Source organism: Tympanuchus pallidicinctus, unplaced genomic scaffold, assembly GCF_026119805.1.
Source record: "Tympanuchus pallidicinctus isolate F22 unplaced genomic scaffold, pur_lepc_1.0 scaffold1, whole genome shotgun sequence".
NCBI classification, from domain to species: Eukaryota; Metazoa; Chordata; class Aves; order Galliformes; family Phasianidae; genus Tympanuchus; species Tympanuchus pallidicinctus.
The window spans coordinates 22,133,705-22,147,560 of record NW_026294618.1 but is presented as its reverse complement, the minus strand read 5'-3'; the positions used below and the strand labels follow the sequence as shown (position 1 = coordinate 22,147,560).

Sequence of the window (13,856 nt, the reverse complement as noted above, 5' to 3'; positions counted from 1 at the left end):
TACTGATTAATATTCCTCTCCCTCTCTCCTCTTTCTTTTTTTTTTTTTCTTTTTTCTTTTGGCAGTATTTATGGATTTTCTGAAGCAAGATACATCATTAAGAGTCAGCTGTTAGGTTTTGACATTTACTACAAAGTAACCATCGTGCAATGAAGGTTAACATATTAACTTTAAAGCCTTAGACTTCACTGAATTAAGAAGAGATTAACAATTATCTTTTCATAAAGAGTCACGCAGCAAAGGAGAACTCTGGCAAATAATTCCTAGTGCACCTTTCAAATCAAAGGAAAATACTGTAGAAGACAGATATATGGTGCAAACCAAACTGCCATGCTCCTGAGCTGTTGGATAGGAGCTGAAACATTTCATTCTTATCCCCTTCCTTCTTGTCAATGACCCAAGCCATTCTCTCTCATTCAGGAATTCTGACCACACTACTGCTCATAAAGGAAGCAGACTCCTTGACAGGAGCTGATAAAGAGCACTCTACAAAGACGTTTGTCACAAAGAACTGCTGAAAGAACACAAAGAAAATATCTGCAATTCCTCAGTGTTAGTGGTGAAATTCAGCCACAGCTGCCGTAACTAGAACATATATTGCAATATTCTTCCACTCACTTGCAAGAAAATACAACGGCCTCCCATTCTGAGAGTATGCAGCAAGAATATGTACTGCTCTTGCTCAGATCAGTGGGACATGATCCCCCTGGTAATTATTGTATTCGTACTGGAAGATGAAAGTAAAGAGAGTAATGAAATAAAAACAGCCCCTAACAAAACCAAAAAGAAGTGTAAACATTTTCTATTTCTGCATTTCAACATTGTATGAAGAAGAGGAATGGATTATAAATCAATAGAGATGGGTGCATACACCCATTCAGGGTCAAGAGAAGAGACTTCCATGATGTGTATATTCAGAGATGCATAAAATTAAGAAAGGAGGGAATACAAAGGAAAGAACAGAAGGGGTTTATGAAGATATGCCTTGTAGGACTTTTAGGGGAAAAAAACAATTAGTTAATCAATATAACTTTGATGTTTCATGTTGCTTTAAATTAGAATAAATGAGCCAGATAATGAACCTGGCCACCAATTTTAAAATAAATCTCTTTTGATGTTCATATTTCATACTTTCAAGTAAGCACTGATACCATATTCCCTAAGTTGTCTATTTAATATTTTTCAGTTTGAAAACAGATTTGAAGACAAACTGCTAAGCTTTAGCCATGAGAATGATACTTCAATCGTTTAGAATGCATCTCATTCAAGATATAATACTTGGAAAAAGCGGATTGCAGTGTTTAGATACTTGGCAAATACAAAGATGTAGATCTGTGTACCTAAACAAGACAGCTTTGTAAAGATGCAAGCACACTGACAAAGGCTTTAAAATCTTGCAACCAGAACTGCCAGATGCCTAAAACTGTAATCACAGGTTTTGTGTACTGTAATCAGAACAACCTTACAGCTCTGAGCTTTAGCTAGGGAATTGCCTAAGCCTACCTTAACTTGTTTACCTTACCTTTAAGCCCAGAATTAACTCATTTTCTCGTAGGTTTTGGAATAACTCAGTGATAACATTTTCAAAGAAGTCTTGCAATTCTGTAACCCTATTTGAAGATATGACCTTGTTCAGATTCTCATTTTGATCTCTGCCTGTAGTGAACAGGAAACCAACCTTCAAGAACAAGGTTTAATATTCACAATTACCTATTGAAATAATTTATTCCTTTTACTGAAGTGGAAAAGAATCAAAGCTCTTGATAACTCTGTTGAACTATTTATTGTTTCCTTTATTTCTATTGTGGGCTTTTTTTTTTTCCTAAATGAAAAACTATATTTTCAATACTTTTTAATATTGGAAATGCATGTTGTATTGAAGCAAATCAAACGCATTCTGATTTTGGAGATTTTCCTTCATTTTCTTTTAACAGAAGTGCATTTAGAGTAAAAGTCTTCCAAGATGCCCGTAATGATGTTCAACTTTGCAGCTTCCGTTTCTAAAGTTAATCATGACTCAGACTGTTTAATCCCCATGTCTGCAGCCCCTTCAGAGAAGACACATTAATTGTTCTCAGTCTTTATGAAGCACCATCTAACTTTGGTGAAGAATTATATATTTTTATCTAAAAGCCTCCATATTCTTGCACATCTCCTTGGACTACGTTGCACTAAATATTGTTTTGCTTTACTATTGAAATTATCACTATGATCAACTGTAGTAAAGTTTAAAATTCTACCATGTTTGATCAAACTAGATGCATCCCTGGCAGGGAAGCTTTTGAAAATGAGGAATATCTAAGAGTAACAGGAGAATAGAGAAGAATTTGAATTGCCATAATATGATGAAAACTGAAGATCCCCTCATCAAATTATCATGCTCCAAATCAACTGACTGTATGCTGACTTCTAGCCTTTAAAAATCTTGTCATAAAAAGAACACCTAGTGTTTCCTAAAAGCTATTTTTAAAATGCTAGCTACTTAATTCTTGAAGTATAGCTGGGTGGTAAATACAGCAGCATTTTAACAGATATGGGTCAAAGCTTGTGCCAAGTCAGAAATTTCTGTTGTGCGTTCCAGATCACCAGAGTTCAAAGAGTGAACAAACAAATAGTGTTTTAAACATCTGGTCACATTAGACAAAAACAAAATAATGTTGATTTTAAACAAAGCATACATGCTAGCTATTTATTATTTACTAGCATCTTCTTTGTAGTTCAGCACGTTCTCTTGTTGTGTTGGAGCGATCTTACTTATGTGTCTTCCCTGAGGAGCAAAAGCTGCAAACTCTCAGTCTTTAGGTACTTATTTTTGTCAGTACAACAGCATCCAAAGTAAAATTTTTAGTTGTATTAAAATGCAAAGGAAAGAACTCAGTATTCACTAACTATACTATCAAAAGGTTTGCTTAAAGATCTAGTATTTGTATAGCTCCAAGAAATAATCAACAAGAGCAGTATTTATTTCATAAATAATGGATACAGGAAAGCTATCAAGCTGGCTCATTTTAAGGAGAGCACAGAGAAAGGAGTTCAAAATGGAGTCCATTTCTCTCAGTTCCCCCAAACTCAAATCAATCTTCCCTATCCCCTTCCCTCCTCAAAGAACTCATGCAACGTAATGCAGAGACAACAAAATCCATACCAGGACACTAGAAAGCCAAATTCATTATTCAGTCTTGTATTAAGCAATTATGGTTCACAGCAGTGCATGCAAGGATCACTTTGCAACTTGTCTACTAGTTGTATTATATTGACTTTCCCCCAGAAGCACTAAAGAATAGGTAAAAATAAATAAATAAATAAATAAAGACCCTTCAGCAAACAGGATTTTTAAAATTACTGTTTTGAAATACTTCTGCTCGCTTAAAGTACTGTTAAGTTCAACTATTTTTTTAAGCTTTTTTACATATCCCATATCGTGTCAGAAATTATTATTTTTTAATTTCCCTTGCACAGATTTACAATTCCCACATTTTGAAAGGATATTTTGTGATTTCTGCAGCAGCAACGGAAACATCCATTTTTGGTGGATTTGTCTGTTAAAAATTACTCATTTTTACCAGCCAGGTTTCATTTCTTTTGTTTTTTCTTTTGAAAGACTTGACTTCAAATATAGGCATATGCATGTAGATTCAGATTTCCCAATGCTTTAAAAAAAAAACATTCACTAGATTCTGAAAATACATCACTGAAGCACTAGGTATGAAACAGTTTTAACCTATAATTTGGAAAAGCTAACTAGAAGGACAGTGAAAAAGAATCTATTTCTTAGTGCTGTAACCTAACTCCTAACAAAAAGAAGTAATTTAGGCTCATAATTCTGAACGGTGTAGCAGTAAAAATATGGCATCACTGATATTTCAGGTAGAAGCTTAATTCTAGAAATTTCCTGTCAACAGTACTGATTTTTAACAGAGTTTAAAGATAAGCAACTGACTCATGAATGTATTATGAAGTATTTGCAGAGTTATCAAGAATATGATTTTAAAGAAGCATGGAGAAAAATCATACTGCTTTGGATAATCCAGGATGTATGGAAAGAAAAATTTCATGAAACGCTAACTGAATTTTCTCCTTGCTTTCTTTGAAAGCAGCATATTCCTCTATAAAGTGACTACCAAAAAAGCCTCATTAGTTTAGTCATTGAAATAACTTTGGAATCAAGTATTTTAAACAGTTTTTGCATTCCAAAATAATAAGTATTTAAAGTATTTATGGGTTTTCCTACTGTTTCATGTCTTTATTTGAAAGTTTCTCTGATAAAAATACGCACAGCAGTGTTAAATGACATTCGACCCCTTCTCTGACATCAAGTCGTGTGATGAAAAATGCTCTTGAAAATATTTGAGTCTGGATACAGGAAGATGACTAAACTGCTAAGCTTTTGTCTTCTAAAAAATTCCCATCGCTGCCAAAGCTGGTGAAGCCACTCTGGTGGTTACAATGGTGGGAGCACTACCATAGAAGAAGTTCCCAGTGTCTGCAAGCATTCTCACCGCTGAGTTCTATCTACCTCCAGCAAATCTGTGTTCCTGCCTATAGAAAATAGATGGCCACACATTCCTTGTCATTTTTGCCCTTCCTCTGACAGAGCTTAATGTTGGGAAGCTTTGCAGAAGTGGAAAACAGACAAGGACAAAAAAACAAATTTGTTTAGCAAGGCAGACAGCAGGCTTACTGTACTACCCACCCCCCTTCCAACATTTAAAGAATGCAACTATCTTCTTTTTTTCCTTTCCCATGTAGCTTGAGAATTACATCCAAGACAGTATGAAGAAAGAAATGGTAGAGATCCAGCAAACTGCAGTGCAGAACCAGACTGCAGTAATGATTGAAATAGGCACAAACTTACTAAATCAAACAGCTGAGCAGACCCGCAAATTAACAGATGTTGAAGCACAAGTAAGTAAAGAATTTCAACCTAAAAATGCTTCTGCTTCCCAAACGCCTGTAATCACACTTAATGCAGTTTAGTGTTACATCATGCAGTTCATCAATTAAAATTCAATCATTATGTAAAAATGAAAGTATCCTGTGTGGATACCTGTTTGTCTGTACATGTGGAAATGCTGTGTTGTGTTTGAGCATTACCACTGCAGTTAAATTGTCTGGACTAACAGGTAATTGTTACTGGGTATTTTTGGTTATTGCCAAACTCTGGGCTTGCGACTGTGCCTAAGGAATCTCAGTACCATTCTAACATTCTTTTCTGATACTTTGAAAATCACAATCACTCTCCAATAAAAGGTCCTTGTTTTCCCAGTGCAAGCCCCTGTACATCAGCTACTTCTTTTCCTGTATGCTAACAGCAATTAGGAAGAATATATTCATCTCTGAGAGAGATACATGTGGAGTTGGTGATGTTGTTGTCCAGGTAGCTGGAAAAAGCCCACAGCTCAGGAATCACAGAATCATAGAATGGGCTGGGTTGAAAAGGACCACAGTGATCATCTAGATTCAACCCCCCTGCTATGTGCAGGGCTGCCAACCACCAGACCAGGCTGCCCAGAGCCACATCCAGCCTGGCCTTGAATGCCACCAGGGATGGGGCATCCACAGCCTCCTTGGGCAACCTGTTCCAGGAAACTTTTGTGCAGTTGCAGAGTCAGCACTGACATGAGCAGGGAGCTGGAGGGAAATCTGTAAGAAATGCATCTTCCTTAAATTTGCTGGTGATAAAACTGATTTTTTGTGTATTTGTTCTATAACAGCAACCCATTCATGTAGCCATACTTCTTTTTTTTTCTTTTTTCCAAAAATGCTCTAACCTTAAACCTCGTGGCATCTCTTTTCATTAAACTTGGAAAATATTTCATCTGCTCATTCACATGCCAGGAGTTGGACACAACAATCCTTGTGGGTCCCATTCAACATGGGATTTTCTATGATTATCAACACCTCTACTCATCTGAAGAAAACATAAATATTTGGTAACATGAAAGACTTCTATTATGGGAGGATTTGAAGATTGTCTAAGAAGACAATTGTTACATCCATCTTCAAAGAAAATGTTTTTTAAAATACTGCAGTAGGTTCAAGCATACACTTTGGTAACAGTATGCTTTTATACTACTCTTGTATAGCTCTTCAGTTTTCACCTCTCCCCGCCAGATCTTAGCAAACAGGGTTCCCTCCCATTTTGCCTTTGTTCTATTTACTAAACTGTTTTGTTTGAATTTTCGTTTGTGTTTAAAAAAATTCTTATCAATGAAAATGTAATTTTTTAAAGAGTGTTTTCTCAGATGCTATGAATGAAGGAACAGATCATTTCCAGATCATTCCCAGCACAATGCACTATACTGCTCTTGCTTAACAGAGTGATGAACCAACCAACTAGAGACGAATTAAGAAAAAAAAATAATTAGGTGGCAGCTATTGGAAAACTATATTCAAGTAAACTTGCCTACAGTATGTTAATCTCGAAACAATTTCAAACAAAAAAAAAATTAAAGATTTATCTTTTACTGAGAAGTATTAACTACAATAAGACATTGCGTGAAATAGAATGCAAGTTTTTAATACGTTCTACTTTTTAAGATAAGGATAAATCTAATCAATGTAGGATGGTATGTATTTGTAATTTTGCTAACATGGTAGGAAAATTAAGTGTGTGTAATCCCCAGGCAAGTGACCATAATGTGTGCACATACTATATTACGTTACTAATGCATAAAACCTAAAATCCTTGCCAGGCATTTTTCTATCTGTAGAGTTCATCCCGTGAATACAAATATACTATTAAACCTAACATGAGCATTTGTGAGTTCTTTGATAAATGGACAGTTCATAGTTCACAGATGTGGATTCAACTTTCTAACTGTACTAGGCAGCCCAGTATTTTGCACACATTGAGAGAATGTATTTATTCACAGTAATGACTTGATGGAAATTATTCAGTTATTTTCTGCTTAGAGGAAGAAAATCATCACTGACTTTCCTTTTCTGCTTGGAATTACTGGTGGCTGGGTGAAGGTCTTAATTAACAACATAAGGAAATTAACCGAACAATTGCTCTCTCAAGGACACTTTTTTGGCAATAATTTTCAGTTACAGTTAATTGTGAAATCATGTCCTGAATGACACTTTAACATGAAGGACATGACTAATCAATTCTTCCTGCCAATGAAAGCCAAATTCTACTAAATTAAAAAAGCCGTTCTAAAACAATGAGAAAGTATTTCTAGAAAACATGCCTCAAAGTAGTGCAGTCCAGTACAAAACAGAAGCACTTTCCATGTTTCCTAATTTCTTCATTTGGAGAAAAATAAACATAGACAATAAATAATCCATATACAAAAGGTGATATTAAAATGCAAGGAATTTGTTGACAAATGTAGCCACGTGCAAAACACTTTAAAATATAATTTGGGATTGAGGGAAATAGCTAAGGGTGAACTAATGGTTTTAGAGAACTGGGCCAAGATTTCCACTAGTGAGAGATAGGCAAAGTGCTTTCTTTCTACAGTAGGTGAAGAAAACAACTCTTACTATTTTTTTATTAACAACCATAATAGTTCCAGTAATGAAACAAGAGCATTATAACAGAAGGGAAGGTATAACAGTAAAACTAATGTAAACAGTAACTCTAAATCATTGGTCAGAAATGCAGCATATTACTGAAACACTATTGATAACTGATAGTGGAACAACAAAATTATGGAAACCCATGTATTCTTCTTCATTCTAATTCTGAGAGCATTCGTGCCTAAATTTAATTTTCAGAAAATGACTTTTGCAGTATAAGTTTACACACGACTTCACAATATAAAGAAATTACAATTGGTTTAAAAAATGTATCTTGATTTTCAAATACTTTTATGTATTTTATTTAGGTACTAAACCAGACAACCAGACTTGAACTTCAGCTCTTGGAACATTCCCTTTCAACAAATAAATTAGAAAGACAGATTTCTGTTCAGACCAATGAGATAACTAAATTACAAGAAAAAAACAGGTAAGCAGCCTATCAATTTGATAAAATGCTATTCTTCATGTATCTTTAGAAGTGCTTGTGTGCTTTTACTGGTTTTTGAACTATATTTATTGTGTCGATTTTTTTTTTTTAAACTTCAATGTTCAAATTTTAATTTTTTACTAAAATTGTGACATTTTTCAAATTTTGTTTTTAGAAATTGCAAAATGCTGATTAAATTTGTCAATTCTCATTTCTCAGTTAAATACTTATTTTTATACCACTCTTCTAAGCAACCGCATCAGCTTTCTGTTATGGGAGGAGCTTTTTTTAACTTACTTTAGTAAATTTACTTGTTTCAGTTACAATTCTACTTTCATACAAAGTACTTGAAGAGAAAATTTGTGATTATGTTCCAGAGGGGAAAAAAAATGCATGTTTCATTAAATGACAATTGTATCACAATTCAAGAATTGTCCTTAGAAACGAAAGACTAATTTTGTGACAACTGAAGCTGATCTAAGAATCAGAAATGCTTTTACTAGGACAAGAGTACTGGTGGTTATCCTCACCTAGACAAGCAGATGAATTTTCAATCATGTTAACTCCCTGAGTCAGTTTACTTCTTGGCCTCAAACACCTCTGCTGTGCAAAGAGGAATGAAGAGAAAAACAGATTGTAGAAGCCCTAATTATAACCTATTTCATTAGTTTATTACCAGAGAAATACTTTTTAAAGGTTTGCCCCATGATACACGTTTTCCATGTTGTCCTGAGTGTCCATTAGACAACCTAGTTAGACACTATATTGTCCATTGGGCAAATTTCACACGGCTGGCTGTGTGAAAGCTAACTTTTAAAGTTAGCTTTGTCTGCACCAGAACTGATGCAATAACTTTCCACCTAATCACCCATTCAGGCCACCTCCCACGCTGGAGATGAATAAAGAATATTTGCATTCTTCCAGGTCTTAACACTATAATACATATTATATATGTTGCATATTATAAAGAACATATATTGTCTAACAGACAGTTTAAATATATTTTTATAATTACATATTTTAATGTATTTTTATGTAAATATAACAATGAATGTAATACGTGACATTTGAAAAGTTTAAAGGTTCATTTTTAACTTATTTTTGACTTTTAATAAGATAAAAACATGCAGTCCTTCACTATTATGAATACCATTCTCTCAGAGATTAGGCAAGACACTTTGTACTCGCAACCAACAGTTACTTTGGATCTACAATCATTTTATACTGATTCTTCATGTACTACTACAACTACTGTCCTTTTTTCAGGACTAAACAATATCTTTCATTTCCTAATGTTGAATTAAGACCCACCTGATGCACTTCAAAAACTTATGATACAACTGTACTAGATAATATTGCTTATTTATGAACTAATCATGGTTTAGTTTGTGGTAATGAGGAGATGGTTGGACTAGATGATCTTACAGGTCGTTTCCAACCTTGTGATTCTACGATTCTATGATTCTAATTAGCTCTATAATAAATTGAAGTATACCCGCAATAGGCTTAATGCTCTTCACATCAGCTCAGAATTGTTTCCTGAGGTCCTAACTGTAATCTTTTATTTAGCTTTCTAGAAAAAAGAGTTCTTGAGATGGAAGACAAGCACACACTTCAGCTGAAGTCAATAAAAGACGAAAAAGATCAGCTTCAAGTCCTAGTAGCCAGACAGAATTCCATTATAGAAGAACTAGAAAAGCAGTTAGTTACAGCTACAGTAAACAACTCTGTTCTGCAAAAACAGCAACATGATTTGATGGAGACTGTTCATAACTTACTTACTATGATATCTACACCAAACTGTAAGTCAACACATATATCATATGAGTGACCTTTCCTAGCTTGTGTACAATAGAAACTCAGTTTAATTACCACTTTTTCATACTTCTGTTTCCCAAAAACTGTATTTTTTTTGCCTTAAATTCTGCATCTGAGTTAACTGACTTGTTTATCTGGGGAAAAAACAACAACAACAACAAACATTTACGTGGTTTGTTTTCATAATCTTGCTCATCTTCTGTGATTTATATCCTTACACCTACTCAGCTCTCCAGTAGTTCAGCAAACTACAGCAACGCCATATATCATTCATCTCACCTAGCATTCATTCATCTGGCAGTGCACTTTCTCTTGACCACATACCTAGGTTAGAACGCATGATACAGGCTTGAAAGCCTTTATTCCTGGCTCATGAATACTGGTTTTGCAACCTCTCACTGTTCAATGTACATAGAATTGATCAAAGAAAGGACAATTTATAATGGCTACTAAAGGCAAAATAATGGCTACTAAAGGCACTGGTGGTAGCACCTACATATGCCCCAGACTACGGAAAGAACCAGACCTGAGTAGTAAACCTCCAGGCTTAAAGCAAATCTTCTCTACTTATCTAAAAATCACTCAGCGTAACAAATTTTACAGGCAATAATCTCACTCCTTATATGCTTGGCAGTCCTGAAGGAAAGCATAGATTCCACATTTATGCAGTTTCACATCCTCCATTAAAACCACAAAAGGCTTGTGAAAGTTATGGATAAATGTTAAACATATGAACAAATTTCTTATCTTGAAATGTCCAATGTGTCTTCATGTCCGATATGGAACTCTGACAAATTTAGAAGTTAGAGATGTGCTATATAAAAGAGCCTTGTCTTTAAAGCTATCTGAGCCAGAAATCCACAAGCCACCTCTAAAAAAAGGAATTTAAAATTAAATACTAGGAAATTTCTTAAATAGTTATTACAACTTAAAAAGCAGTATTAATGGACTGTATTGCATTACTCTAGCTGGATCAGAAAAGGAAAAGGGTGTTTGAAAGCACTCATTTTAAAAAATAAAGTCCTTTAAGTGCTCACTTTAAAAAGTCCTCAGTATTATGATGTTGCAGGTTTTCTAAACAAAGTGAAATCTCAAGGTTGTTTTTTTTTCTTTTTTCCTTTTTTTTTTTTTTTTTTTTTTTTTTTCTGTATGTGTGTTAATAACTGGCACAATTCCCTTAAATACAATTAGCAAAGCTGTACATGTTATCTGCTGATGTTATCTGCTGTGCTACTGCACAAATAAGTAAACAAGTCAAAGTCGTGTTGGCTAGGCCACCATTAAAGCCAGAGTGGAAAAAATAATGAATGTTTGCCAAAAAGACAAAATTAGCAGGGAAAGCTTCTAAGACAGTTTACAAACAATGGAGTGTGGAAAAGCAATTAAAACACTGAACGTGTTATTTTTGTATTTAAGGCAAAACATGAAAACAGGTAAATAATGAATAAGAGAGCCAAAGAGAGCAGAATATTAAACAACTATAATACATGCACATACTTATATAGCAACTAGAGCTTTGTACTAACTGGCTGTGTTTGTTAGGTTAAAATGGAAAATACACAAAACCAACCTCCGAAGGGTCAAATATGAAATATCAGTCAGCAGGCTAAATGTCAGGAAATTCCAACCTTTATAATTAATAAAGAACTGAACAAAAAGATGTTCTGTAAAACAAGAAGGCTTAGTGATATTAAAATCTTTTACACATTGTGTATCTTTTACACAAATGAATTCCAGAAGGGATGTTTCAGGACTCCGTTGGCCTGAAGTGCCAAGCTTTAATTCGGTACTTACAAAGTTGTTTCTGCTCAGCATCAACACTTTTCTACCTGTCAAGCAACCATGCTTGTTTTGGAATAAAATGTCTTAGAAATATAATGTAAAGCATAATTAGTAACTTAATCTGTCGTTTCTTTCAGAACCAGGCATATGCTTGGAACTGCAAAGCTATAAACTGACTACATAACTGACTGTTAGTAAATTTTAATTACCTCTCTTTATTGAATTTTTAGCAGCTAAGAACAACTTCATAGCTAAAGAGGAGCAAATCAGCTTCAAAGACTGTGCTGAAGCTTTCAAATCTGGACTCACAACAAGTGGAATCTACACCTTAACATTTCCTAACACTGCACAGGAAAAGAAGGTAGGATGCCTATAAATACATAGTATGTGTTGAAAAGTTATTTGATCTAGTAAACATGCTAGTTTAAGGGTTCCTTAATAGCTACTTTAGCATTTTTTCACGTAGGCAGTCATTGATGTGGATGCGGGTATCTGAAAGGAAGATGAAAGCACTTAAGGTTATCAAATCTCCAACTCCAATACAATTGCCCTACATGCTGAATGGCACAGATAACGACAGCCTAAAACACATGAAAGCCCTCAAATAAAATAGTCCTTTTATTGGAAGATATTCCTGTCCAATGATCAGGACAAACCAATGTATATCACCTATTAGTATTTTACAGATATGACGACCACTGACTATACTTTAACAGCTAGTTTATTGTTGGATGTTAGAAGAATGCAGCATTGCATTCTTGCATACCATGAGATATCACACTGAACTAGAACTTCCTCTGCAGCTTCTCAAGCTGAAGATCACAACAACCTCAAAAAAAGAAAGTCAAAACTAGCATTTAAGGCAGCCAGGTGGGCCAACATTCTCCCGTTTCCTCTAAGTTCTTTACATGTTCACTGCCCTTCACATAGTAAAAAGAGTTAATATCAGACTTCAGAAAAAAGGGACATGGAAGAGTTTTCAGGGGCGTGTAGTCATGTAAGCAATCTATTAGTACTGAACCCATGTGTGAGATTCAGTTTAGATCAGCACAAATAATAAAAGGTGATTAAGAAATCCCCTTGAAACTACTGCCTTAAATAAAAGGTAAGATAAGTGGTAGTTCATAAATAGGTGTAGTTCAGTATCTTTGAAAGCCCAGAAAAAGGAAAAACAACACAAAGTGTAAAAAAAGTGAAGAAACATTTGGAAAAGCAAATGGTAAAACTGTAGTAGTAATTAACTGGTTAAAAAGATTTCATCTAGCCCAAGCCAGACGTTGTGATCTTTACCCTTAGAAGTTCTCAACTAAAGGAAATAAGCCATTTGTTTGGGTAAGATCCACAAAACACAAAAACTACAATTTCTGCAGATAACATCTAGTGAAAAAATGGTATCTGCAAGTTTGTGTCTCTAGAAAATAGACTGCTTTTCCTTTGGAATAACCTCATCTATATTTGACGAATCCGTTTCACAAGAAAATTAGTTACGTAAGATGAAATAAATTGTAGTATCATGCATGAAGCAAAAGGGTATTTAGATATCATAGATGTCTACAATGACAACTCTAAGTGCAAGTTATTGCATCCCTATAGGAAAAGATTGCAGTGGTCTTTCCTCGACATCTCAGTACAAGATACATTCCTTGAATCTCCTAATACGACTTGCCTCAAGAGTTCACCTTTGGTTCTAATTTTATTCTCAAGTACAAAGAGCATCAGTATTTTCTAAAAGCAGACACAAGTGCATGCCATATTGCAGAATGGTAATTTCTGAGTGTCAGAAACACTGTGTTTGCAAAGTCAAACTTTTAGTCAGTTTATATGATCTGAGAACTTAAAGCAACTCAGATTTCTACCAAACTGAAACCTAAAATACTGTATTCTTGAAACAGTTTCCTAGACTGTAAAGCATTGAATGCTTTACCTTTGAACATGAAGGCTAGAAACAGCCAAAAAAAAAAAAAAAAAAAACCCACAAAAAAGACCCCTGCAACATTTTCACAGCAGTGATTCACTAGGCTAAAAAAACAGGTTCAACACAGTAATTTAATTAAATTTAATTAAGTGTTAAAAGAATTTTAATCTTATTCTGCCTACTTCCAATAAAATAAAAATGACAAAAAAGCTTGACTTTTTTGAAAAAAAAAACCTATAAAGTTCTAATCTGATAGAGGCTTTTTGTTTGTTTTACTATAAATAGAAATGCATAAGAGGAGTTGTCAAAGGGAAGAGAAGGTTTAGGGATAATCAACATGCTATACCATTTTCAACTGTTTATAGCCACTCTAACCAGGAAACA

At 34.5% G+C, this 13,856-nt stretch overlaps 3 protein-coding genes across 9 annotated transcripts in view; 1 reads left to right on the top strand and 2 right to left on the bottom strand.

Moving 5' to 3' along the window:
• Positions 1 to 13,856, bottom strand: part of MCPH1 (microcephalin 1) — a 120,999-nt gene that overhangs the window by 51,986 nt on the left and 55,157 nt on the right. The window lies entirely within an intron of this gene.
• The window catches only part of ANGPT2 (angiopoietin 2), a 42,663-nt gene that overhangs the window by 17,539 nt on the left and 11,268 nt on the right, over positions 1 to 13,856 (top strand). Inside the window, exons 2-5 of one of the 4 annotated variants that reach the window (XM_052697540.1) lie at positions 4,750 to 4,905; positions 7,836 to 7,957; positions 9,527 to 9,759; positions 11,791 to 11,918. In XM_052697540.1, the coding sequence (XP_052553500.1) occupies positions 4,750 to 4,905; positions 7,836 to 7,957; positions 9,527 to 9,759; positions 11,791 to 11,918 (639 nt within the window). Of the gene's footprint in view, positions 1 to 4,749; positions 4,906 to 7,835; positions 7,958 to 9,526; positions 9,760 to 11,787; positions 11,919 to 13,856 lie in introns of all 4 variants that reach the window. The other 3 variants (XM_052697531.1, XM_052697553.1, XM_052697548.1) reach the window with 3 other exon arrangements.
• Positions 1 to 13,856, bottom strand: part of TMEM14A (transmembrane protein 14A) — a 199,077-nt gene that overhangs the window by 178,721 nt on the left and 6,500 nt on the right. The window lies entirely within an intron of this gene.